This window comes from Scyliorhinus torazame, chromosome 2 (assembly GCF_047496885.1).
Source record: "Scyliorhinus torazame isolate Kashiwa2021f chromosome 2, sScyTor2.1, whole genome shotgun sequence".
In the NCBI taxonomy this organism is placed as follows: Eukaryota; Metazoa; Chordata; class Chondrichthyes; order Carcharhiniformes; family Scyliorhinidae; genus Scyliorhinus; species Scyliorhinus torazame.
In genome coordinates, this window is record NC_092708.1 from 343,926,324 (window position 1) to 343,953,765 (window position 27,442).

A 27,442-nucleotide genomic window follows, 5' to 3' on the forward strand; every position below is an offset into this window, starting at 1 on the left:
TACCCTCTGCCGTCTGTGACCGAGCCAGTTCTGAATCCACCTCGCCACCTTGCCTCTGATCCCGTGTGACTTCACCTTTTGTACTAGTCTGCCATGAGGCACCTTGTCAAAGGCTTTATTGAAGTCCATGTAAACAACATCCACTGCCCTCCCCTCATCAATCACCTTTGTCACCTCCTCAAAAAACGCGACCAGGTTAGTGAGGCACGACCTCCCCTTCACAAAACCATGCTGTCTATCTCTTAAGAGTCCATTTGCTTCCAAATGGATATAAATCCTGTCCCTGAGAATTCTCTTCAATAATTGACCTACTACTGCCGTGAGGCTCACCAGCCTATAATTTCCTGGATTATCTCTGCTACCTTAAACAGCGGTACCACATTAGCTATTGTCCAGTCCTCTGGAATCTCACCTGTAGCCAATGAGGATACAAAGATGTCAATCAAGGCCCCAGCAATTTCCTCCCTTGCTTCCCTCCGTATTCTGGGGTAAATCCCATCCGGCCCGGGAGACTTATCCACTTTAATGTTTTTTAAAACACCCAATACCACCTCCTTTTTGATGTCAACAGGACCCAGACTATCCACACACCCTACCCAAGAATCATCTTCCACAAAGTCCTTTTCTTTGGTGAACACTGATGCAAAGTACTCATTTAGTACCTCGCCTATTTCCTCTGGCTGAACACAGATTCCCCCACTGTACTTAAGTGCTCCAACCTTTTCCCTGGCCACCTTCTAGCTTTTTACATATGAATAAAACACTTTGGGATTCACCTTAATCCTACTTGAAAGGACTTTTCATGACCCCTCCTAATTTCCCGCCCAAGTACCTTCCTACATTCGTTATACTCCTCGAGGGTTTTGAATGTCCCCACCCTTCTAGACCTTTTTATTTTTGACGAGGTTCATAATATCCCTTGTTATCCAAGGCTCCCTAAACATCCCATACTTATCCTTCATTCTCTCAGGAATGTGACTTTCCTGAATCCTAATCAACTGTAGCTTGAAAGACTCCCACATGTCCGATGTTGATTTTACCCTTCAACAGCCGCCCCAATCGAATTCCTGTCTAATGTTATCGGAATTTGTCGTTACCCGTTAGCACCTTAACCTGAGGGTTACCCTCATCCGTAACCAAAAGTACTCTAAAACTTACGGAATTGTGGTCACTGCTCCAAAATGTTCCCCTACTGAAACCTCAACCACCTGTCCAGGCCCATTTCCCAATACTAGTTTCAATACTACCCCTTTCCTAGTTCTACTATCTACATATGCATCAAGACATCTTCCTGGATACACCTTACAAACTCTGCCCCATCCAAGCCCCAAGCACACAGTGAACCTCAGTAAATATAGGGGAGGTTAAAATTCCCTACGACAACAACCCTCTTACTTTTGCACCTATCCAAAATCTCTCTACCTATCTGCTCCTCTCTCTTTCGCTGGCAGCTGGTGGTCCTGTAATAAACCCCCAACATTGTGATTTCCCCTTCCTGTCCCTGAGCACTACCCAGATTGCCTCATTGTATGAGCCCTCCGAAGTGTCCTCCCGCAGTACGGTTACAATATTTTCCTTAACCAGTAATGCTACTCCCCACCCTTTTTACATCCCCCTCTATCTCTCCTGAAGCATCGATAGCCTCCAACGTTCAGCTGCCAATCCTGCCCTTCGTTGAACCACTTTTCTGTGACAGCCACAGCATCATAGTTCCTAGTACCTAATCAGTGCTCTTAAGTTCATCTGCCTTACCTGCTATACTTCTGACATTGAAACAAATACACTTCAAACCACTGCGTTTGAGCAGACAGGGTGATGTTGCTGTTCTCTTGTTTTTGTTCTCTATTTCCCTTTAAGTAATTACATCTTCTAAGCTAACACTCTGATTCCCATCCCCCTACCATACTAGTTTAAATCTTCCCGAGTGACTTCAGCAAACTTCCTAGCCAGGATATTAGGGCCCTTCCAGTTTAGATGCAACCTATCCCTCTTGTACAGGTCCCACATACCCCGGAAGAGATCCCAATGGTCCAGAAATCTGAAACCCTCCTACATCACCAGTTTAGCCATGTATTTAGCTGCACTGTCCTCCTATTTCTAGCCTCACTGGCACGTGGCACAGGGAGTAATCCTGAGATTACAACCCTTGAGGTCCTGCTTTTTAGCTTACTGACGAACTCCCTGAACTCCTTCTGCAGGACCTCATCGCTCTTCCTGCCTATGTCATTACTACCTATATTTACTACGGCCCCTGGCTGTTCACCCGCCTCCTTCAGGATAGCCTGTGTTTGCACTGAGACATCCTTGACCCTGGCACCAGGGAGGCAACATATCATCCTGGAGTCTTTCATGTCTACAGAAGCACCTATCTGTGCCCCTTACTATAGAGTCCCCTATAACTATCTCACTCCTGCACTTTGCCCTCTTCTTCCCCCCCCCCCCCCCCCCCCCTGCTGAGCAACAGGGCCAGTTGTAGTGCTACTCTTCTGGCTGCTGTTGTTCGCTCCTAATATGCTATTCCCCTCAACAGTATCCAAAACAGTATCCTTGTTCGAGAGGGGGACAGCCACAGGAGTGCAGAAAAGATTTACTCGGATGCTACCAGGACTTGATGGTTTGAGTTATAAGGAGACGCTGGATAGACTGGGACTTTTTTCGTAGGAGGCTTGGGGGTGACCTTACAGAGGTCTATAAAATAATGAGTGGCATAGATAAGGTAGATAGCCAACATTTTTTGCCAAAGGTAGGGGGAGGGCATAGGTTCAAGATGAGCGGGAAAAGGTACAAAAGGGTCCAGAGGGGCAATTGTTTCACATACAGGGTGGTGAGTGTCTCGAACAAGCAGCCAGGGGAAGTAGTAGAGTCGGGTACAATTTTGTCTTTTAAAAAGCATTTAGACAGTTATATGGGTATAGAGGGATAGGTATGGAGGGATATGGGCCAAATGCAGGCAATTGGGACTAGCTTCGTGGTTAAAAACTGGGTGGCATGGACAAGTTGGGCTGAAGGGCCTGTTTCCATGCTGTAAACCTCTATGACTAAGAGCACTTGTGCTTACTTAAGAGGGGGGAGGGGCAAGAAGGCAAAAAGTTGAGTTTTGGTATAATAACTCAAAAGAAAACAAACTCTGGGAAAATAATCCTGTAATACTTAAAAAATAGAATCTTGTGAAATAAATTTTGGTGGTGTATTTTGTGTAATTTTATATTTGGGTATAGAATTAAATACACTAGCCAAATATTCTCAAAACATTTCATTCTGCGCATTCTTCAAAACTCTTCAAGCCTTAAGGAAGCATAAAAATCTTGATTTTTTTTCCTTATATTTTCCTTAATTCCTTGCAAGAAATCTGTTGCCTTGTTCTAGATTCTTTGGCTAAATTGAATGTCAATCAACATTCCTTCTAATATTTTCAAATTAGCTACCTGATCTAATTTTAGTGGAGGTGTAAAAGCATGTAAGCTTCTTTAAAATCAGGAACAAAGTCATAATTTTAAATAGGAACAGGAAATGCTGGAAATACTCCGGTCAGGCAGCATCTGTGAAGAGAGAATCACAGTTAACTTTCAGGAGGATAATTGTCACACCCCTTGGATGGAATCTCTAACCACGAAGATCTGAACATGTGCAACTTTTGGACAGTTGCTATAATGAATAAAATAAATAAACATGTCAAGTGAACAAATTGAGGTTATTAACAGCGTGCCAGAAGGCTGGTGAAGGGGCTCTCTGTTACAATAACCTTTGATCAGAACTGGATCAATGGAACTGGAAGAAATTGTAACAGGTATTAAGCAAGTACAGAGAGAGAAAGAAGGGAGGGAAGAAAAAAAGAACAAATGGCAAGGTTCAATAAGGTGGAAAGCAGGTGAGATTAAATGACAAAAGGGATGAGCCTGCAAGACAAAAAAGGGTGGTAAAAGGACAAGCAAAAGATTAATTTTGTTCCTTCCTCCCTTTCTCTGTCTCCATACTTGTTTAAAAACTACTCAGTCCGTAGCATTTTTCTGTTCTCATGAAAGTTTTGTGATGCATTCATGCTCAGTACTTTATTTTCCAAACCTTTCTAGGCCAGTAGTGGTAAGATAACATTGTAAAGAAATAAGTGGTGTGTATTCTCACATACTGCTACTACATATCTGAAATCACCCAGTGGATCTAAAGTGAGCTCAAGGTCATTTCATGCAATTATTTCAAGCAATTGCTATGAATATCAAGGAAAGTCGTTCAGTTTTCACCGATGTAAAACATTGCCTATCTGCCTTTATTAGGAACCAAACAAATTGACAATTGCGAAAATATGAATGAAGTAATCAACATTTTCTGCTGTTCTTGCCACTGAGCATCAGTGATGGTTGGAGTGAATATGGATGGGGTGCCAATCAAGTACGCTGCTTCATCCTGGATGGTGTCAAGTTTCTTGTGTTGTTGGAACTGCATTCATGCAGACAAGTGGCGAGTATTCCATCGCACTCCTGCCTTGAAGATTGTGGACAGGCTTCAGGGAGTCAGGAAATTAGTTATTTGCCACAGGATTCCTTGGCTTTGACCTGCTCTTGTAGCCACAGTATTTATTTAGCTCGTCCAGTTCAGTTTCTGGTCAATAGTAACCTCCCAGGATATTGATAGTGGGGAATTCAGCAATGGTAATTGGTCATTGCATGTCATGGGGAAAAGGTTAGATTCTCTCGTCATTGCTGGCACTTGTGTGGCATGAATGTTAGTTGCCACTTGTCAGCACAAGGAAGGCTCCCAAGGCAACTCCCTCCCGACAGTATACCATTGTGCTACTCCCTCTGCTGATTCTGTCCTGCCGATGGGACAGGACATATCCAGGGATGATGATGGTGCTTCCGGGACTTTATTTGTAAGGTATGATTTAGTGAGTATGATGTTGTCAAGCTGTTGCTTGACTAGTCTGTGAGACAGCTCTCCCAATTTTCGCACATGCCCCAGATGTTAGTAGGACTTTACAGGGTTGACAGCACTGAGTTTGCAGTTGTCGTTTCTGGTTCTCTGTCAATGCCAGATGGTCCATCCAGTACTATTCCATGTTGACTTATGTTTAATGGTTTTGTGTTTAATATATATATATATTTACTAGATTGTGGTATGAGGAGCACCCGGCCACTCTACAGGTGTGGTACAGCAGAAATGGAAAAGTATTTTTTAAAGCAAAACAATGTTTATTCTATGAACTCAAGTTAACCATTTTGGCGCAGGCTTGGAGGGCCGAAGGGCCTGTTCCTGTGCTGTACTTTTCTTTGTTTAAATCCAGTTTCAAAATAAAAGCTGATTGTCCCACTTTCTCAATGCAATCTTCCAAACGTGGGATAGGATAAGAGTCCGTTCTTGTAACTGCATTAACTTTTCTATAGTCCACGCACAACCATTGGGTACCCTCTGGTTTTGGTACCATCACTATGGGTGAGCTCCATTGGCTGCAACCCACTTCAATTAAGCCATTTTTAAGCATACACTCAATCTCTTTGTTAACCTGTGCCAATTTTAAAGGGTGAAGTCTATATGGATGTTGTTTGATTGGAACAGCATTTCTCACAACTACATCATGTATAGCCATTTTACTACTTCCCAAAATATCTTTACAAACTTGCCCATGTGATATCAATAACTCTTTCAGGTCAGTCCGTTTTTCCTCTGGAAGATAACTCAACAATTTATCCCAATTTTTAAGAACATCCTCATTTTCCAATTTAATTTGAGGTATGTCAAATTCAAAGTCATCTGGATTTGGTCCGTCACTTTGAGTTAGAATCATTCAAACCTCCTCCTTTTTCTCTCCTTCCCTTTCAAAGTACCTTTTAAGCATATTCACATGACACACTCGGTGAGTCTTCCTTCTATCTGGTGTTTTTACCACATAATTCACCTCACTTAATTTCCTTTCAATCTGATAAGGTCCACAAAATCTTGCTTTTAAAGGTTTGCCTACCACTGGTAACAATACTAAAACTTTATCTCCACTGGCAAAACTACGAACTTTGGATTTCTTGTCCGCTACCCGTTTCATCACATGTTGTGAAATTTTTTAATGCTGTCTATCCATTTCACCTGCTCTATTTAATCGTTCATTAAAATTTGACACATAATCCAATAATGTAATTTCCGATTTCTCACTCACCAATTTTTCCTTAATTTAAGTGGTCCTCTTACCTAATGACCAAAAATTAGTTCAAAAGGACTGAATTTGGTTGACTCATTAGGTGCATCCCTAATTAAAAACAGTACGAATGGAATTCCTTTATCCCAATCCTCTGGATAATCGTGACAATATGCCCTCAACATTGTCTTTAATGCCTGATGCCACCTTTCTAACGCTCCCTGCGATTCTGGATGGTACGCAGTGGATTTAAATTGTTTTATTCCTAATCTATCCATAACTTCTTAGAATAACCTTGAGGTAAAATTCGATCCTTGATCCGATTTGTATTTCTCTGGGTAGTCCTTTGTATTTCTCTGGGTAGTCCATATCTAGTAAAGAATTTAAGTAACTCCTCCACAATCTTTTTAGTTGTAATATTATGTACTGGAATGGCCTCTGGAAACCTAGTAGACACATCCATTATAGTCAAAAGATATTGATTCCCATTTTTCATTTTAGGAAGCGGTCCTTCGCAATCAATTAGGACCCTTGTAAAAGGTTCCTCAAATGCTGGAATGGGGATTAAGGGCGCTGGTTTTATCACTGCTTGAGGTTTCCCTATCACTTGACGTGTGTGACATTGACAAAGTTTAACTACATCTTTATGTAGTCCAGGCCAATAAAAATGTTTTTGTATTTTAGCTTGAGTTTTCCTTACTCCCAAATGACCTCCCACTGGTACCTCTTATGCAACTCGCAACACCTCCTTTCTATACCCTACCGGCAATACTACTTGATGAACTTCTGCCCACTTTTCATCCGCCTGCATATGTAAAGGTCTCCATTTTCTCTTCAAGACATCACTTTTACGGTAATAACACTCTGGTATACATTCCGATTCCTCTTCCGTATATGCTTTCTGATACATCCGTTTTATTTCTACATCTTTCTATTGTAACTCCGCCAATTTTCCTGAACTAAAAATATCCACCTCATCCTCCACCTGTTCTTGTTGTTTTTCCACCATCTGATCAAAAATCGTTTCTGATAATTGCACTTCCACTTCACCTTCACTCTTTGATTTCTCCTCTTGTCTTAACCTGTGACATTGCGACCTTGTTACTACACAATCCCAGAAAAATCCCAGGATATTCGTCCTTCAACACTTCAGTTGTCTGATTTTTCACTGGCTTATCAACCACAGTAGGCCTCACTCCCACCAGCGATCCAGCTATATCATTACCCAAGGTAAACTATTCCTGGACAAGATAGTTTCTCTATTACTCCTACTACCACTTCACCACTCTTCACTGGACTTTCCAATCTTACCGTATATAATGGAACACTACTCTTCTCACCCTGAATTCTACATATTACCACCTTTTATGGCAATATTCTTTCCAAACTACATAACTCCTCCTCTCTTACCATTAAAGATTGACTAGCTCCCGTATCTCTTAAAATTGTGACTTCTTTACCTGCTCCTCCTGATACTCATGAGTAAACTTTACCCACATAGTAAATTCTTTAAAGACATCTGGCACCTTCTTATCAATCACCTCTTGGTCGGGCTGTACAATCTTTTGCACCTCCTTCCCTTCACTTGGGCTTTCCTTTACCACTTTAACAAACCCCACCGTCTTATCCTGTTTTACCATATCCGCCTTCCCAGTGCTTCTCTTTAACCACCAACACTGTGACTTTACATGGCCTAGTTTATTACAGTGAAAACATTTGAAACTTTTCATTTCTTTTCCACCCTCCTGGATTTCTTTTTTAATCTGAGGTACACTCTCCTCATTATCTCCCATCAGATCACCTTTACCGTTCCCACTTGAGTATTTCTCATGTCCCCAGTTTCTATCCCTCACCGGCTGAAACAGATGTCTGAAACCAAGCTTTGATTTATGAACTAATTCATAATCAGCTGCCATTTCTGCTGCCAATCTCGCAGTTTTAACCCTCTGCTCTTCCACATGAGTTCTCACTACATCAGGAATTGAATTTTTAAACTCCACCAAAAGTATAATTTCTCTGAGAGCTTCATACGTTTGGTCTATTTTCAAAGCCCTATCCACCTATCAGAATTACTCTGTTTGAGCCTTTCAAACTCCATGTATGTTTGACCAAATTCTTTGCTTAAATTTCTAAACCTTTGTAAGCTTCAGGCACTAGCTCATATGCACCCAAGATGGATTTTTTTTTCACCTCGTACGTCTCAGATACCTCCTCTGGCAGTGATGCAAACACTTCACTAGGCTGGTAGCCCTACCTACCAGCTTTGTTTGAATCAGTAATACCCACATGTCCTGTGGCCATCTTCTCAAATGAAATGAAAAAAGCTTAGAACATACAGTGCCGAAGGAGGCCATTCGGCCCATCGAATCTGCACCGACCCACTTAAGCCCTCACTTCCACCCTATCCCCATAACCCTTCCTAACCTTTTTAGTCACTAAGGGCAATTCATCATGGCCAATCTACCTAAACTGCACGTCTTTGGACTGTGGGAGGAAACCGGAGCACCCGGAGAAAACCCACGCCGACACTGGGAGAACGTGCAGACTCCGCACGGACAGCGACCCAGCGGGGAATCAAACCTGGGACCCTGGCGCTGTGAAGCCACAGAGCTATCCACTTGTGCTACCCTGCTGCCCTCCTTCTACCTCCTCCTCGTCAAACCTAGGCAATGCTTGGGCATATTTAAATAGATCCCCACCAAACTTTCGACTACGACGCTCTTTCTCGCTATCCTCAAACTATGTTTCCCTTTAAATCTGCCAATCTTATCTGACTGTCCACCCACAGTCTGACATCACTGCAGTAACATGAGCAGACAAATATTTCTTAGTGGCATTCTCAAGACACTATTGCTATGATTGTAGAATATTTATTAATTTGCTTTGTGAACCATGCATTGAAGACTGTAGAAATGTTTCAAAGAATTCTTACTTTTATCTGAAGACATCGGCCATGCGTCAGTCAGGCATATACATGCTTCAGACCTCACTTGAAAGTGTTGTGATTTTGTACTGTTGAGTAAAGCTTTTACAACAATACGTAAATGATCCAGATTGCTGTTTCAATAAAAATCCAAATAGTCTTGCCTTCATTGCTTGTCAAATCAGATATCGAGATGCAGAGGGAAGAATGTATTTTATGGCCATCTAAATAATTAGATGGGGGAATGTTTTGAGGGATGTACCTTAATATTGAGTCTGTACTTTCAGTTAGTTATAAGGAGAGAATGTAATATTATCACCAGTCACTGAAATCAATCATGCAGGTACGGCAAACAGTTTGGAAGGCCAATGATATGTTGACCTTCATTTCAAGAGGACAATATCATAGAATTATAGAATTCCTACAGTGCAGAAGGCCATTCGGACCATTGAATTGGCACCGGCCCTCTGAAAGAGCATCTTCCCTAAGCCCATTCCCCCACATTATTCCCATAACCATAAGACCATAAGACATAGGAGTGGAAGTAAGGCCATTCGGCCCATCGAGTCCACTCCACCATTCAATCATGGCTGATTTCAACTCCATTTACCCGCGCTCTCTCCATAGCCCTTAATTCCTCGAGAAATCAAGAATTTATCAACTTCTGTCTTAAAGACACTCAACCCCACCTAACCTGCACATCCTTGTACACTGAGGGGCAATTTAGGACTTGAGAATAGGAGCAAGGATGCCCTACAGGGCTGCACAGGCCTTGGTGTTCTAGAGTACTGTGTACTGATTTGGTCTCCTTACCGAAGAAAGGATATACTTTCCATAGAAGTAGTGGAGTGAAAGTTCACCAGACTGATTTCTGGAATGGCAGAATTGTCATACGAGGAGAGATTGAGTCAACTGGGCCTTATTCACTGGAATTTAAAAGATTGAGAGGGATCTAATTGAAATGCATAAAATTCTGACAGGGCTGGACAGAGTGGATACAGAGATGATCTCCTGGCTGAGGGTTCTGGAACAAGTGGTCAAAGTTTCATGATATGGTGTAGGCCATTTAGGACTGAGATGAGGCGAGATTTCTTCACTGAGAATAATGAACCTGTGGAATTCTACCACAGAAAGTTGTGGAGACCAAGTTACTGAATATATTTAAGTAAGTAAGTGGGCAGCATGGTAGCATAGTGGTTAGCACAGTTGCTTCACAGCTCCAGGGTCTCTGGTTTGATTCCTGGCTTAGGGCGTTGTCTGTGCGGAGTCTGCACGTTCTCCCCATGTGTATGTGGGGGTTTCCTCCGGGTGCTCCGGTTTCCTCCCACAGTCCAAAGATGTGGAGGTTAGGTGGATTGGCCATGATAAATTGCACTTGGTGTCCAAAAAGGTTAGGTTGGGTTAGGGGATAGGGTGGAGGCATGTGCTTAAGTAGGGTGCTCTTTCCAAGGGCCGGTGCAGACTCGATGGGCTGAATGGCCACCTTCTGCACTGCAACTTCTATGATTCTATGATTTCTAGACTCTAAAGGTGTCAATGGGGATGGGGAGAGCACAGGAGTATGGTGATTTCAATATTGTAATATATTTAGTAAATTTGCTATTTGCATGGACTGATTAACTCAATCGAAATACGCTGTGGCGATATGTTTTTACTTTACGTCACACTTATGGCAGATGTATTAAAATTACAATACATACACGTCTCCAGGCACTCCCAGCTTTGATCAGGCTTCATTCTCCCTGACGCATCAGGCCGAGTCTTCTGAGTATCCACAAACCAATTTTCAGCAACAAAGCCCATTCACCGAATCCTTGTTCCTCAAGTCTCAAAGTCTGGATTCTTCAAATCGAGAACTAGTTCTCACTAGCATCCTATTTAGCTGCTCACGTGGAAGCAGTCTCTTTCCTCTGCTCTTCACAGCAGACTCTGTCTCCCCATCTTTCCCTCTCTCTGTTTCGGGTATGAAATCTGTCACTTCATTTTCAGTGAGTTTAGGTTATAGTTCACGTAGGCCCGATCACCATTTCCCCCTCTATACAGGGCATCCTGTTTTCACCTTCGAGGAGACATTTTAAAACATAACCGTCTTGTGAAGTCTTCATAACACCTGACATTTGCCTCCACTTCTTTGAAATAATGCTAATCTCTGCCAGCACTAACTGAACTAGCAATTTATGTTGTGTCTCCAGCCACCTACTCCTACTTGAATTGAAAGAATAAAATGAGAAAAATAGAAGCACAAATGACAGAAGAGAGCAGAAAACGGTGCAGGCAGAACAAAACAAATAAGTGGTGCAGGCAAAACAAAACACAGATAAATGGCAACAAAGATAACATGGATAAGTGAGATTTGTCTGGCCTAGCATGAGAAATCTGTTAGGTTCTGTGTCTAGCCGCATATTCTATTCATTATATACTTCCTTTTGTCATATTTGTATCACTTATCTTACTTCCTGTTTTGTTGGTTCGGCTCAAAGTAAAACAGCAACATTTCAGAATTGAAAGGGTAGTAAAGGTTCCAATCAAAAATGAGGTAGATAAGTAGAAAACCGCCGATAACATGAAAATTACAAATCTGAAAATGTGTCAATAAATGAGCCAATTGATACTCGACTTACTGAAACTGCCATTTCTCTGAATATTTTGTGACAGATACTTCGCCACAAGAGTGACAACACTGACCATGTTATGTTAAAATAAACTTTAAACACCGAATCAATCACGTTAGCAGCAAAATAACAGCTTTACAGTTAACAGTAAGAACAGTTCTTAACTGTTATGTACCAGGGTTTAGAAAACTCCAAAGTATATCATGGAGTTCACCTGACCTACAATTTATTAATTTTGGTTACGGGGAGCACAAGGGCCTACGTTTTGGGTGTTATTAAACAGAGGCCTTAAGCACTTTTAATCAAAGTTTATTCTACAAATTTAGTTAACATTTTTATAAACACACACATTGAGCATTTTTATCAGCTACAAACATAAATACCCCACACAGCTACAGTACTCTATGTACCCTTAATAAATTCCCCCTTTAATCTGTTCCAATTTAGTAACAAGACCCCATAAACCAGAAAACCCTTTTTAAAGGTGTGGTCCAGCACACACCACTCAAGACCTGGTATTGATGCTCTTGTGTCCTTTCCACTTTCCAAAACAGCAGGTTTGAATTTCTTCCAGAAAACAATGATTTCTTTTCCAAGTTATCAAGTACTCTGGAACAGCTTTTAAAATGCAGAGAGAGAGACAGGACAAGAATTCTCTGTCTGAATCCAGCAGCCAAATGTGAAAATGAAAGCAAAACTCAGAGCCACAAAGCAATCCCAAACCAAAACAAAAGTAAAACTGAGAGCCACAGCCCAGCTCCACCCACACAATGACATCACTGAAGCCATGTGATAAGACAAAACATTTTTTTAAAGGACACTCCCATGACATAACTAAAATAAAAAATTTAGCTTACTCCCTACACCTGCAACTATATACATATGCATGTTCCAATTAAGCAAACCAATATAGTTCAAAAGCCAAATGTTAACAATCAGGTTTTCTTGCTTTTCTCTGTGCAAAGACCTTGAGAAAACTGTTTAGGACCCAGATGAAGACCTGTTTTGTCAGACTAACATTCTTTGACAAACTACAGATAGACCTGGCTCTTCTCTTCTCCCCCCCCCCTCCCTTAATCCCATAAGGCATTCTTTGATCTCCCACTAAGATGTCCCATGACCTATTCATCCAGGACTAACCCCCATTCCTCAAATTACCTACCCCCCAGGAATCCTCCAAAATCAAAACAAAACAATCTATCTGTAAACAAATAAATGGTTAAAACAATGATTACCTCACTTTCACGACGCTTTAACCACAACGTTCACAGGCATACTGCCTGTATGTATCTTAAACCAGGGCTTTTAATAACATTACTGCAACAAATATAAAAATATATAACAATTTCTTACATTCATCACTAGTGCAAACATTTCTGCTCATCTCCCCTTAAATGATTTTAAATCTGACTTCCGGTGGTGGTTGCAAGTGGGTCGGCCGCATCGAGAAGAGCTCCCGCCGGTGGCCACTATTTTCGGCGCTTTTGGGGGGATTCTTCACACTCTTTCTCCCCCCCCCCCCCCCCCCCCCCCCCCCCCCCGGATTATTGGCGGCCTTTGGGGCCGTTCTGGGCAGCAAGCGGGGCCGGTTTGAAAACCGGCGAGGAACCCCACGCGGGTGTCAGGCGGCTGGTGCTGAGGCGTCGGGCCCAGCACACGCGGAGGTTGGAGCAGCGGGGGCGGAGCAAGTGGAGGTCGAGCTGGCAGGCCCGAAACCAGGGCGCGATGTAGGTGAGATGTCCCACATCGGATGGCTCCCGCCTAGAATGTGGTGAGAAGATTGAAGGTGAAGACCGAGGTGATGGCGGTGGAGCTGGAAAAGCAGTTTGCGAGGCACATGGAGGCGTTGAGGAAGGAGACGGCGGCCGCATTGAAGTCATTGGTGGAGGAGGCAATCGCCCTGGTGAGGGTAGCTGTGGCAAAGACATTGGCCGAGGGCAGGGCGTGAAGATGAAGGAAGTGGAGGAGGCCGGGTCGCAGCACAGCGACCAGTTCACCTCGATGGGGGACGAGCTGCGGAGGGTAGTGGAGGTCAACAGAGGACTCTGAGCAAAACTCGAGGACTTGAGAACCGCTCGAGGCGGCACAATGTGAGAATTGTGGGCTTGCTTGAAGGGGCAGAGGGCCCAAGGCCAACAGAGTACTTCGCTAAGAAGTTGGCGGAGCTCATGGGGGACGGTGAGAACCCCTCCCAGTACGAGCTGGACCTAGCTCACCGGTCTTTTAAGGCCGAAGCCCAAAGTGAATGAGTCGCCAAGAGCAGTAATTATCTGCTTCCATAAGTACTGCATGAAGGAGAAGGTGTTAAGCTGGGTGAAGCAGAAGCGCGAGGTGCAGTGGATGGTGCTGGAGTTCGGATCTGCCAGGACTTGACGGTGGAGTTGGCAAAAAGACAAGTGGCGTTCGGGCGAGTGAAGGCGGCACTGTACAAAAAGGGGGTGCAATTTGGTATGGCATACCCGGCGAAGCTGAGGGTGACGTATGATGCCAAAGACTTTTATTTTGAGACAGCGGAGGCGGCTGAGGCGTTCATGAGGGCTGAAGGCTTGGGACAGACGTGAGGAGCGGAGCTGGAAGTGGACTGTGATTGGGGAGCTGGAAAATGTATTAATGCTATAACTTTCTTTTTACTGGCGTGTATTGTAAATTACTTCTCTTCACATTGTTAGAGTTCAAGTTATTGGTTGGGTTGATTGGCATTCTGTGTTGCGACGGTTATATCATATTTTAGTGAATTGTATGGGTTGGATTGTTTTTGTTTTTTCTTTCTCTGGGACTGGGTGGGAGGGGAGGTGGGACTGGGTGGGAGGGGAGGTATGTCTTGACGGGTACCACCTGCGTGAGCTAACTAAAGTCGGCTAGTGAATGGAGGTGAGGTGAGAGGAGGGCTGCGGACATTGGAGCCTGGTTAGCAGGTTTCGATGGGCCTACGAGGCGAGTGGGGGGGGGGGATTGATGCCTGGAGATGTTTTTTTGAGAGAAAATGTAGGGGTTTTTGGGAGGGGAGGGGAAGAGGTTCGATGTTAATAATGGATAGGGGCGGGTCAAGCTCATGGGGCAGGGCCCTGTGGTATGATGATGGTGGATAAGAAGGGGGGGTAGAGACCCCCAGTTAGGATAGTCACGTGGAACGTGAGGGGGTTCGGAGGTCCGGTCAAGGGTGCTTGACCATCTTTAAAGTTTGAAAGTCGATGTAGCAATGCTGCAGGAGACTCACTTGAGGGTGAAGGACCAGGGCTGGGTTAGCCAAGTGTTTCACTCCGGATTTGATGGAAGGGCTCGAGGTGTAGCGGTGCTGGTCAGCAAAAGGGTACAGTTCCAGATGGAGAAGGTGGTGGCAGATCAGGGGGGTAGATATGTGATTGTGACAGGGGCGCTGGAGGGGAGGTTAGTGGCGCTGTCAAGTGTATACGGTCCCAATTGGGACGATGTGGGATTCGCAGAGAAGGTGTTTGGGGCCATCCCCGACTTGGACACACACAAACTGATAGTGGGGGGGGGGACTGGAACTTGGTGCAGGAGCCAAGGTTGGACAGGTCATGGCCCCGCTCACTGGTCCCATCGGGGGGGGGGGGGGGGGGGGGGGGGGGGGGGGCGAAGGCGTTGGCTGGGCTAATGGTGAAATTGGGAGGGGTGGACCCATGGAGGTTTCTGCACCCGAGGAACGGGAGTACTCGTTTTTCTCAGCAGTCCATAAGGTATACTCGCGGATCGACTTTTTCGTGGTGGGGAAGGCTTTGCTGGCTGGGGTTAAGGAGTCGGAATACTCGACAATTGCAGTGTCCGATCATGCTCCGCATTGGGTGGATATGGTACTGGAGAAGGGGGTAGCGCAGAGGCCGTGGTGAAAATTAGATGTGGGATTTTTGGGGGACCAAGGCAGCACGGTAGCATGGCGGTTAGCACAATTGCTTCACAGCTCCAGGGTCACAGGTTCGATTCCCCGCTCGGTCACTGTCTGTGCGGAGTCTGCACGTTCTCCCCGTGTCTGCGTGGGGTACCTCCGGGTGCTCTGGTTTCCTCCCACAGTCCAAAGATGTGCAGGTTAGGTGGATTGGCCAAGCTAAATTGCCCTTAGTGTCCAAAATTGCCCTTAGTGCTGGGTGGGGTTACTGGGTTATGGGGATAGGGTGGTGGTGTGGACTTGGGTAGGGTGCTCTTTCCAAGAGCCAGTGCAGACTCGATGGGCTGAATGGCCTCCTTCTGCACTGTAAATTCTATGTAAGTGTTTTGTGACAAAATTGAAAAGGTAATTAAGGAATATGTAGGTTTCAACTGTACGGGTGAGGTGTCAAAGGCAGTTGTCTGGGAGGCTCTAAAGGTGGTGGTGAGGGGTGAGGTGATTTCGTTTAAGGCCAGGGTGGACAAAGAGAGGTTGGAGCGGCAGAGGGTAATAGATGAGATGTTGGAGGTAGATAGGAGTTATGCAGAAGATGGGGACCCAGCTAAGCTGGAAAAGCGGAAGGAACTACAGACGAGCTTTGACCGGCTATCTACCAGGAAGGCCGTGTGCCAACTGAGGCGAGCAAGGGGTGCAGTTTACGAACATGGGGATTATGATTAGCGGGAGACTAGAGGACTGGGAAATCTTTAGGAGGCAACAGAAAGCTACTAAAAAAGCTATAAAGAAGAGTAAGATAGATTATGAGAGTAAACTTGCTCAGAATATAAAAACAGATAGTAAAAGTTTCTACAAATATATAAAACAAAAAGGAGTGGCTATGGTAAATATTGGTCCTTTAGAGGATGAGAAGGGAGATTTAATAATGGGAGATGAGATGGCTGAGGAACTGAACAGGTTTTTTGGGTCGGTCTTCACGGTGGAAGACACTCATAACATGCCAGTGACTGATAGAAATGAGGCTTTGACAGGTGAGGACCTTGAGATGATTGTTATCACTAAAGAGGTAGTGATGGGCAAGCTAATGGGGCTAAAGGTAGACCGGTCTCCTGGCCCTGATGGAATGCATCCCAGAGTGCTAAAAGAGATGGCTAGGGAAATTGCAAATGCACTAGTGATAATTTACCAAAATTCACGAGACTCTGGGGTGGTCCCGGCGGATTGGAAATTAGCAAACGTGACACCACTGTTTAAAAAAGGAGGTAGGCAGAAAGCGGGTAATTATAGGCCAGTGAGCTTAACTTCGGTAGTAGGGAAGATGCTGGAATCTACCATCAAGGAAGAGATAGCGAGCCATCTGGATGGAAATTGTCCCATTGGGCAGACGCAGCATGGGTTCATAAAGGTCAAGTCGTGCCTAACTAATTTAGTGGAATTTTTTGAGGACAGTACCAGAGCGGTAGATAACGGGGAGTCAATGGATGTGGTATATCTGGATTTCCAGAAAGCCTTTGACAAGGTGCCACACAAAAGGTTGCTGCATAAGATAAAGATGCATGGCATTAAGGGTAAAGTAGTAGCATGGCTAGAGGATTGGTTAATTAATAGAAAGCAAAGAGTAGGGATTAATGGGTGTTTCTCTGGTTGGCAATCAGTAGCTAGTGGTGTCCCTCCGGGATCAGTGTTGGGCCCACAATTGTTCACAATTTACATAGATGATTTGGAGTTGGGGACCAAGGGCAATGTGTCCAAGTTTGCAGACGACACTAAGATGAGTGGTAAAGCAAAAAGTGCAGAGGGTACCGGAAGTCTGCAGAGGGATTTGGATAGGTTAAGTGAATGGGCTAGGGTCTGGCAGATGGAATACAATGTTGACAAATGTGAGGTTATCCATTTTGGTAGGAATAACAGCAAAAGGGATTATTATTTAAATGATAAAATATTAAAACATGCTGCTGTGCAGAGTGACCTGGGTATGCTAGTGCATGAGTCGCAAAAAGTTTGTCTACAGGTGCAACAGGTGATTAAGGTGGCAAATGGAATTTTGTCCTTCATTGCTAGAGGGATGGAGTTTAAGACTAGGGAGGTTCTGCTGCAATTGTATAAGGTGTTAGTGAGGCCACACCTGGAGTATTGTGTTCAGTTTTGGTCTCCTTACCTGAGAAAGGATGTACTGGCACTGGAGGGTGTGCAGAGGAGATTCACTAGGTTAATCCCAGAGCTGAAGGGGTTGGATTACGAGGTGAGGTTGAGTAGACTGGGACTGTACTCATTGGAATTTAGAAGGATGAGGGGGGATCTTATAGAAACATATAAAATTATGAAGGGAATAGATAGGATAGATGCGGGCAGGTTGTTTCCACTGGCGGGTGAAAGCAGAACTAGGGGGCATAGCCTCAAAATAAGGGGAAGTAGATTTAGGACTGAGTTTAGGAGGAACTTCTTCACCCAAAGTGTTGTGAATCTATGGAATTCCTTGCCCAGTGAAGCAGTTGAGGCTCCTTCATTAAATGTTTTTAAGATAAAGATAGATAGTTTTTTGAAGAATAAAGGGATTAAAGGTTATGGTGTTCGGGCCAGAAAATGGAGCTGAGTTCACAAAAGATCAGCCATGATCTCATTGAATGGCGGAGCAGGCTCGAGGGGCTAGATGGCCTACTCCTGCTCCTAGTTCTTATGTATGTTAGCAGGTCAGCTCCGGAGGTAAGCAGCGGCAAGGGAAATTGTTCAGGTGAGAGATAGGGCAGGGAAGTTGGTGGTGGCTCCGGATCTGATTCACAAGGTTTTTGAGATTTTATGAGCGGTTGTACAGGTCAGAGCCACCTGGGGGAGACAGTGAGGTGCAGGAATTTCTAGATGGGTTGGAGTACCCGCGGTTAGGGGAGGGGGAACCGGGCTACATTAGAAGGAGCGATAGTGGAGCAGGAGATAAAGGATGCGATTGGGAGGATGCAGTCGGAGAAGGTGGCGGGGTCGGATGCGTTTCCGGTGGAATATTATAAAAAATTCAAGGATAAACTTGCACCCCTGATGGTGGGGATGTTTGAAGAGGCGATAGGGAAGGGGGTGTTGCCACAAACTTGGTGGCAGGCAACGATTTCCCTGTTGCTAAAAAAAGATAAGGATCCAACGGAGTGTGGGTCGTATTGGCCCATATTGCTTCTGAATGTAGACGCAAAAGTATTGGCGAAGGTACTGGCGGGTAGGCTGGAGGGGTGCCTCCCGAAGGTGATAGGGGAGGATCAGACGGGGTTAGTGAGAGGGAGGCAGCTCTTTTCAAACGTTAGAAGGGTATTGAACGTTGTTATGGCACCGGCAGAGGGGAAGGAAACAGAGGTGGTTGTGGCACTGGACGCTGAGCAGGCGTTTGACTGGGTACTTGATGGCAGTTCTGGAGCGGTTTGGGATGGACCAAGATTTGAACTGGGTAAAGCTACTATATAAGGAGCCGAGGGCGAGTGTCTGCACAAACAACATCAGCTCGAGATACTTTTCTCTCCACCGTGGGACTAGGCAGAGATGGCCTATGTCCTCCCCTGCTGTTTGCACTCGCGATTGAGCCATTGGTCATCGCATTAAGACGTTCGGGGGTATGGAAAGGAATAGTGGGGTGGGGGGGTAGAGCATAGGGTGTCCTCGTATGCCGATGATTTGCTGTTATACGTGTCGGAACCGAGTGTGTCGATAGGGGGAATATTGGAGCTGCTTCATTCTTTCTTTCTTTCTTTCGTTCTTTCTCTGGGTACAAACTAAATCTAGACAAGAGTGAGTATTTTGTGGTGTCTCGGCCGGGGGTGGGGGGGGCTGCCTTCCATAGGGCAGGGACTCACTTTAGGTACCTGGGGGTGCAGGTTGCCCGGGAGTGGGGGGGGGGGGCTCCGCAGGTACAACATTTCTAGTTTGATGGGGAGAGTGGAAGCTGATCTGGCAAGGTGGGATGGTCTCCCTCTGTCACTGGCGGGTCGGGTACAGGCGGTTAAAATGAACGTGCTGCCGTGATTTCAGTTGACTTTACAACGCCTGCTGATTTTCCTGCCAAAGGCTTTTTTCAGAGAGAGGAAGGATTACTTCGTTCATAGGGGGGAGGGGGGGGGGCAGAGTTAGAAAGGTGCTGCTACAGAGGGGAAGGCAGGCAGGGGGTTTGGGTCTTCCGAACCTGGTGTATTACTACTGGGCGGCGAATGTGGAGAAGGTGCGGAGCTGGGTCAGAGGGGATGATTCATGTGGGTCAGAATGGAGGAGTGTCTGCGCAGGGAGTCGGGATTGAAAGCACTAGCAACAGCGCCGCTCCCGATAGCCCTGGGGAAGTACTCGGGGAGTCCGGTAATAATAGCTTCATTGAGAAACTGGAGGCAGTTTCGGCAACACTCCGGGTTGGGGGCAGGGTCAAAGGAAGTGCCGGTTCGGGGGAAACCACAGATTTGAGCCAGGGAGGTGGGATGGCAATTTTCAGAAATGGGAGGAGAAGGGATTAAGACACTAAAAGATTTGTTTCTCAGGGGTCGGTTTGCATGGCTGAAGGAGCTGGAAGCGAAGTATGGGCTGGAGCAGGGGGGAAATGTTTAGATACATGCAGGTTCGAGATTTTGCCAGAAAGGAGATACAGAGCTTCCCGGTGGAGCCAGCCTCCACATTGCTGGAGGAGGTGCTGACGACAGAGGGGCTGGAGAAGTGGGTAGTGTCAGCGGTTTACAGAGCTATTTTGGAAGAGGAGAAGGCACCACTGAAAGGGATCAAAGCAAAGTGGGAGGAAGTGTTGGGAGAGGATATGGAGGAGGGGTTCTGGTGTGAAGTGCTCCGGAGAGTGAATGCCTCCACCTCGTGTGCGAGGTTGGGGCTGATACAGCTGAAGGTGGTATACAGAGCACACCTCACGAGGGCGAGGATGAGTCGATTCTTTGAAGGAGTAGAAGATTTGTGTGAATGTTGTGGGGGGGCCCCGCTAATCTCATTCATATGTTTTGGACCTGTCCAAAGCTAGAGGATTACTGGAGGATTACTGGAAAGAGGTTTTTAGGGTAATTTCCAAAGTGGTGCACATGAAACTGGACCCGGGCCCCCGGGTGGCCATATTCGGGGTGTCGGACCAGCCAGGGTTGGAAACTGGTGCGGAGGCAGATGTTGTAGCCTTCGCCTCGTTGATCGCCCGAAGGCAGATCCTGATGGGATGGAGAGCAACCTCCACCCAGTGCCCTGGCGTGGCGGGGGGCCTTGTTGGAATTCTTGACTCTTGAGAAGGTTAAGTTTGAACTGAGGGGAAGGATGGAGGGGTTCTACAATTCATGGGCATTATTCATCATGCTCTTTCAAGAACTGGATAACATCGAACATTAGTTGGGGGTGGTGGGTGGGAGGGTTGGGGGGCGGGGGCGGTGTGTGTTGATGGTGACTATGGGTGATTCCTGATTCCTTTTTGTCATTTGTTTATGTGAACATGCGGGCTAATGTTTGGGGTTTGGTGGGAGGATGGGATCGTTGTTATTGATATGGGGATTGACGTATTTGTTACTGATTATTGTTTGTTGGTGGGTGTAAATTTGGGAGAAAATGTGAAAAAGGAGAATAAAAAATATTTTTTTTAAAAATGATTTTAAATCTGACCTCTAGTTATTGGCCTGCCTGCCAGAGGAACTAATCTTGTCTATCAAAACTTGTGTCAACTCCAAGTCACTACTGAACCTTCTGTGTTTCAAGGAGAACAGTCCTAACTTTTTCAACTTCTCATAATTTAAGTCTCTCATCCCTGCTAACATACTGATAAAACCTATGTACCCTTTCTAAGATCCTTTGTATCTTTCCTGAAATGTGATGCCAAGAATTACCCACAGTACTTCAGCTTGAAACCTAATCAATGATTTTATAAAGCTGTAGCAGGATCTCTTTGCGCTTTTTGTATTTTATTTATAAACCCAGATGTATTTGTAACCACCTTATTGACTTAACCAGCCACCTTTTAAATATTTTTGTATATTGACACCAAAGTCTCTCTGCTCTTTTCAGAATTGTTCCCTGTGTGGTATACTGTCTTCCCATATTAATCTTCAGACTTCTCCCATATTAAGCTCCATCTACCATTTTGCCATCCTTTCTGTCATCCTGAAGCTTATAACTATCCCCATCACTACGACAACCACTGCTTAGAAGCTTATAATTATCCTCATCACTATATCAACCACTTCATTTTGTGGATTGAAGATCTAAGTCCAGATATTTATCTTCAATTGGCACGTTTTGCTACGTACCATTAGCTTTAAAAATGGTACAGATTATTTAAAAAGGTAAATTGAGATGTTAAATTCACTCATTTCACAATGTCATGGAATTTGATCGCCAAAGCTTTGATATAAAATCAAGATTATCATATAACAAAAGCTGAATTTGGTTTCTGTATTGTGCTTGGACGCAAATCACCAAAATTGCATACAAGAACAAATTATAACCAAAGAGGATAATTGAAAGATTCTAACTGTCCGTTGGTAATGAACAGTAGATGACATGAGCCTAAGAGTAATGGTGGGGAAGGTTTACAGTTCCGGGCACTGCTGCATGAGATTTTAAATTGAGTCTTTGCTTCTTGGGCGTGGCTCTCTCTTGCTCACATGATGGTTACTAGTTGCCCATTTTTCCAGCATATGAGTCAAAAGGAGGGAGGCTTAAAAAAAAAACAAGAAGCAATGTTTAAGAGTGTATTAAAATGGTTGAACTGAAGCAGTTTGCAAATTGAAGCAGTTTGCAAATTGTATCATTAAGCCAGTAAAATTATTTTTTCTGTTCACTACTAAGCTTAAGACTTGCTGCGAATCAGGTTTGTAGTATTTGTAACAATTGACAAAAATAATTTAACTTGTCAAGGGCAGAGTTTTGTGTGCAAAATATGGCTCCCATCAAAGACATGACCTGATAAGTCAGAGTTTGCAGTTCATCATGACTCCCATAGCCATCAGTTTTAGCTGAAGTACTCCCCCAGCATGTGTTTTTACTTGATAGATGGGTCAATCACAAAGCGTTGTCAAGACTTGCTATGTAAGCCCTGCCCTTTTTCCTGTTCTGCCAATTTATAAAGAAAGTCTCAGAGCTAAAATCCTAGGAAATTAATTTGGAACACAAAGTAAATCAAATTTTTGTATTATATCTAAACTTCAAATGTGTATAAAATTTTGGATTTAAGTGAAGTAATATTCACAAGAATACTATTACTAGTATTACTATTGTTACTATTTTAAAGCAGTTTTTTTGTGTTTTTTATTTATGCACGTTGCTGTGGCAAATAAAATTTTGTGGTTGGTAATATTGCTTAATTATGTATTAGAAACATTTAGAATACCTGTACTTTTGTGTTTGAGAGAATTGCTAAAAGAATGACAACTTCCGGAAATACTATCCCTACTTCAGTTTGAAGAGAACTACTCTGTTTACACAGTCTCAGGAATAACAAATGTTGCCAGTTAATAGTATTTTCGTCATGTCCAACTTTTGTGATTAATTATACAGCACTATAGGAAGCTGCAGTAAAAGAACAGGAGATTTGCGAGTTTTTTTACTTCAAGTAGTTGGAGTAGATAAGTTCCCATTTAAGATGGCGGTGAAGAGAATTTCTTTTGCGTGTTGATGATCTGTGGAATTTGCTTTCTCGGGAGCAGTGGAAACAGGATCAGTGACTTTTTAAGGCTGTTGGATAGATTCTTGATTGACAAGGGAATCAAAGGGTCTGGGGGGAATGCAGGAAAGTAGAGTTGAGGCCACAGTCAGATCAGCTATAATTTGGAGCAGGCACGAGGGGCCCAAATAGCCTGCTCCTGATCTGTATATTTCTGTTAGTTGTTTGAATACTTCATTGGCTGACATTTGTTTTCTTGCTGCAGCATAATTAATGGTTTTGCCTTGCCATTAAAAGAAGAGCACAAGGTTTTCCTGTTGAAAGTGTTGCTACCCCTCCACAAAGTAAAATCCCTCAGTGTCTACCATCCACAGGTAATATAAGATTGATATTTTGTGGAAACACCAATGTTTTAATACGTGATATAGGAATTTGCACTGAATAGTTACTGATTTATTTGGCCATGTGTGTGCGCCCTCCCTCCCACCCAGATTAGGTCACAGAAAGGTCATTAATAAACAGTTTGTCTAGATTACTTTCATCATTTTGCATTTATAGAGTTATCACCAAGCACTGATATTTAAGCTTTACATAAATATTTTCACTAGTCTCCAAATGTTGTATCTTGTCATTAAACACTGTAAGCTTTGTTTTGGCAAACATATGTTCCAACACACTATAAGCTTTGTAGTAGAAGTAATTGCATAGGATAGAATTCTCAAAACTTGAGAATTTTAAATTGGATTGAGTAAACCTTGGGTACAATCTAAACCTTGTGCGCAATCTAATGGCTACCTGACGAGAATCCGTGCAAGCCGGTTAGACCATGGGAGAGGCCAAAATTGGGAACACTGCCGGGTGCCGATCAGCTTCTGACCTAACTGGCCCACTCCCGTTGGCGAGATCTGGATCCTGTCACGACGTGGCCAGAAACCAATAATCACCATGAAGACCAATCTCCATCCTATTGACAGGAAGTACCCCTATCTAACAGCCTCCCGTTAACCGACTCCCTAGTGAAAGATCATGCGGGCGCCGTTTAGTACACCTATTTTTTTTAAAGTGAAGCAAGCGCAATGGCTGCTGTGGGGATCAAAGGAGGTGAGTAGCCATCTTCCGATTATGGCGCGAGTGGTCCAGTGCCCGTGGGTCCAACATGCCACACAACCCCCCCCCCCCTATCATGTATACCCATAACAGGGCAGCTCCTCACTAATAGGGAATTGGCAATTCTATTCATGTGAGCACTTCGCAGCTTCCAAGTGGATTCCCGTGGGTGGGTGTGCCATGTCTCAGGCCAGTGTTACTTCCTAGCATCCCAATCAGACTGAGAAGTCTGGACATGTTGCCTGAAGACTGGAGGCTTCAAGACCACAGAGGCAGCAACCACCCAAGAGTTGGGCTGGAGCAACTGCGACCAAAGAGTTGTCTGGAACTGGAAAGGAGCCAGAGCCCGTTCTGGGTAACGTTACCAACGGGTGTCTGGAGTACAGGGTCTGGGGACCGATGCCCAGGGGCCTCTGCTGCTGCCAGGGGTGCATGTGCAGGGTGTGTTGGATGGCACCCTGGGGATGGCAGGGGGTGTGAGGATGGGGAGGCATGGTGGACCTGCGAGTCCCTGGGTGGAAACCACAGCTGATTGTCTCACCCCCTCTCCAATTCCTTACCGACATCATGTTATGGAAAACCTCATGGACCCCTCAAAAGCTGCACTCACGGTGGCAGTCCGGACGCCGGAGAAGGCAGCAGCATCGATAGAGGCTCGGGAGGCGGGCCATATGCAGGGGTCTGCCACACACTGTAAGGACCCAGCCAACCATTAGGCCCGGGAGGGACCCAGAGGGGGAGGCAAGCGATGCCCCATGGTTTACAGGCCTCACTGCTGTCATGTGAGAGTACCTTTAAGAAATGGATGTTTAAGCAATGTACCTTTAAGAAATGGAGCTGATCATATTACTGAAGTGATGTCAGGGGGTGGGGGGAGCAGAGCTCACTTCTGCTTTTTGAGTTTCAGTTTGAGAACGCAGCTGGGAGTGTCTGGGTGTTTTGCTGTGAGCTGCATGAAGAAACACAGAGCTGATCTGTTGATTTCTGCAATACAAAGACTAAATATATTGAATGCAACCTAATGTGCTCTTATTTTTGAAGGTTGAAGTCTTTTGGATGTTTAAAGGAACAGTTTGAAGGATTATTTAGTGTTGTAGTCTTTTGGGGTTATCTTTGAAGTAATGGGTGTTAAGATATTCAATGTTTGTTTTTAAAAGGTTAACTTGAGCTCATAGAATAAACATTGTTTTGTTTAAACAACCACTTGTCCATTTCTGCTGTATCACACCTGGAGAGTACGCCGTGTGCTTCCCACACCACAATCTGAAAAGTTGTGGGTCGGTTGAACTCCATGAAACACTTTGGGGTTCTGTAAACCTGGACCCATAACACTGGTCTTTCGAACAGATGTCAGTCAGCATGTGCCACAGGAGGCTCTGTCTCAACCAGGAGATGGTGCAGCACCTATGCCATGGATTGCAGACTTGGCAGCATGTCGCTTGCCTCCCCCTCTGGGTCCCTTCCCTGGCCTAATGGTTGGCTGGGTCCTTACAGTGTGGGGCAGGCCCCTGCATATGGCCCGCCTCCCAAGCCTCTGTCGACGCTGCTGCCTTCTCCGGCGTCTGGCCGCCTGGACTGCCAACGTGAGTGCAGCTTCTGAGGGGTCCATGAGATTATCCATAATATGATGTCCATAAGGAATTGGAGAGGGTGTGAGACAATCAGCTCTGGCAGGCAACAAGGTCACCGCACCCCTGAACATGTATGCCTCAGGATCATTCCAGGGATCAAGCGGAGACTTGTGCTGCATATCCCAATCTACAGTCCACAAGAGCATCCGTGAAGTCACGTGTGACCTGTTTGCCTGGGCAGTTGACTATATAACCTTTGACCTGGACCAGGCCCATTACGATGCCTTGGCAGCAGAATTCTCCGCCATTGCTTGGATGCCCCTAGTTCAGAGTTTATAGATGGCACGCATATTGCCTTGCACGCATTGGGCAATCCGTGGGTGCCCTTCGTCCAATTTGTATGTGACCACCACCTGAAGATCATGCATGTGTGTGCACGCTTCCCGGTGAGTGTGCATGACAGCTACATCCTGGGGCAGTCGGAGATCCCCCAGTATCTTCGAGAGTGGGGCGGACCCACAGGAGCAGCCAGAGGATGGAGGACTGGCAACAAGTGTCCGACGTGCCCGGAGAACCAGGGAGATCCTCATCCACTTGTCATAGGACGTGGCTTTGTCTGTGTAACATCAGTCCAGGGTGATGGGTTTGCCGCGGCACTATCAGCAGGTCAACATACAATAATAATAATAATCACTTATTGTCACAAGACTTCAATGAAGTTACTGTGAAAAACCTCTATTCGCCACATTCCGGCGCCTGTTCGGAGAGGCCGGTACGGGAATTGAATCTGCGCTGCTGGCATTGTTCTGCATTACAAGCCAGGTGTTTAGCCCGTTGTGCTAAACCAGCCCCGTACCAATCTCGGGACCAAGGCGGTGGAGGGAGGGGGTGGGTGCGGAATAACGTGGCGGAGGCTTCACATGTCACCAGTGTAAGGTGCTTTACTGGTGTACAATCGTGACACCAACTGTCCCTAGCCCCCGATGGCCCTTGGGGCACCTCTGGACAGAGGGAAGCCGGATTGAGCTCCAGAGGGCCCTGCATCATCTGGCTGTGCCAGCCCTGGCAGCCCCCCATTTTTTTGCACAATGGTGTCCACGCCCTCAGCGATGCCCCTTTGTGACCAGACCATGCTCTGCAATGCATTGCCAATGTTCACCTGCCTCTGGGACAGGCTCCTCGGCAACTGTGCCATGCTCAGGAGCACCTCGGCAATGCCACCTAAGATTAGGACATGCTCCGCAGCGCCCCAGCAAGGTTCATCTGAGACTGTGGCATGCTGCGCAGTGCCTCGGCAAGGTCCCCCAGCGAGTTCAGCCATGCTGTTGAGGCGCTCCGCCATGGCCCTCATTAACTGAGCAACGCCACTACTCATAGTGCTTACGTCGTGTTCCAGGCTTTCCACTGCGGCTGCCACCCTAGCAGTGTTGGCCTTGGTACCAGGCATTGCCGCGCCATCTCCTGCGCCCGTGGCCTTTGGGGCTTCTCCAATGTCGCTGACATCCCCTTCTGAATTTCACGGCCGCACTAGAGACTGCATCAGTCCCCGGATAGCCTGGTCCAGAGGCTCGACGTGTGCTCTCTGAAATTTGCTCTGCGGGATTAGCAAATCAGCTGGAGGGACAGTCTTTTCCGGCGTAAGTGCCCTAAATAATGTTAGATGCCAGTGA

The 27,442-nt window shown here is 45.4% G+C and overlaps 1 protein-coding gene across 4 annotated transcripts in view; it reads left to right on the forward strand.

Annotated features, from left to right (window-relative positions):
* LOC140403055 (serine/threonine-protein phosphatase 2A 56 kDa regulatory subunit gamma isoform) overlaps positions 1-27,442 on the forward strand; it is a 291,236-nt gene that overhangs the window by 208,822 nt on the left and 54,972 nt on the right. For all 4 annotated transcript variants that reach the window (XM_072490720.1, XM_072490721.1, XM_072490731.1 and 1 more), the window contains one exon: positions 23,360-23,468. In XM_072490720.1, coding sequence (XP_072346821.1) covers positions 23,360-23,468 — 109 coding nt within the window. The remainder of the gene's footprint in view (positions 1-23,359; positions 23,469-27,442) is intronic.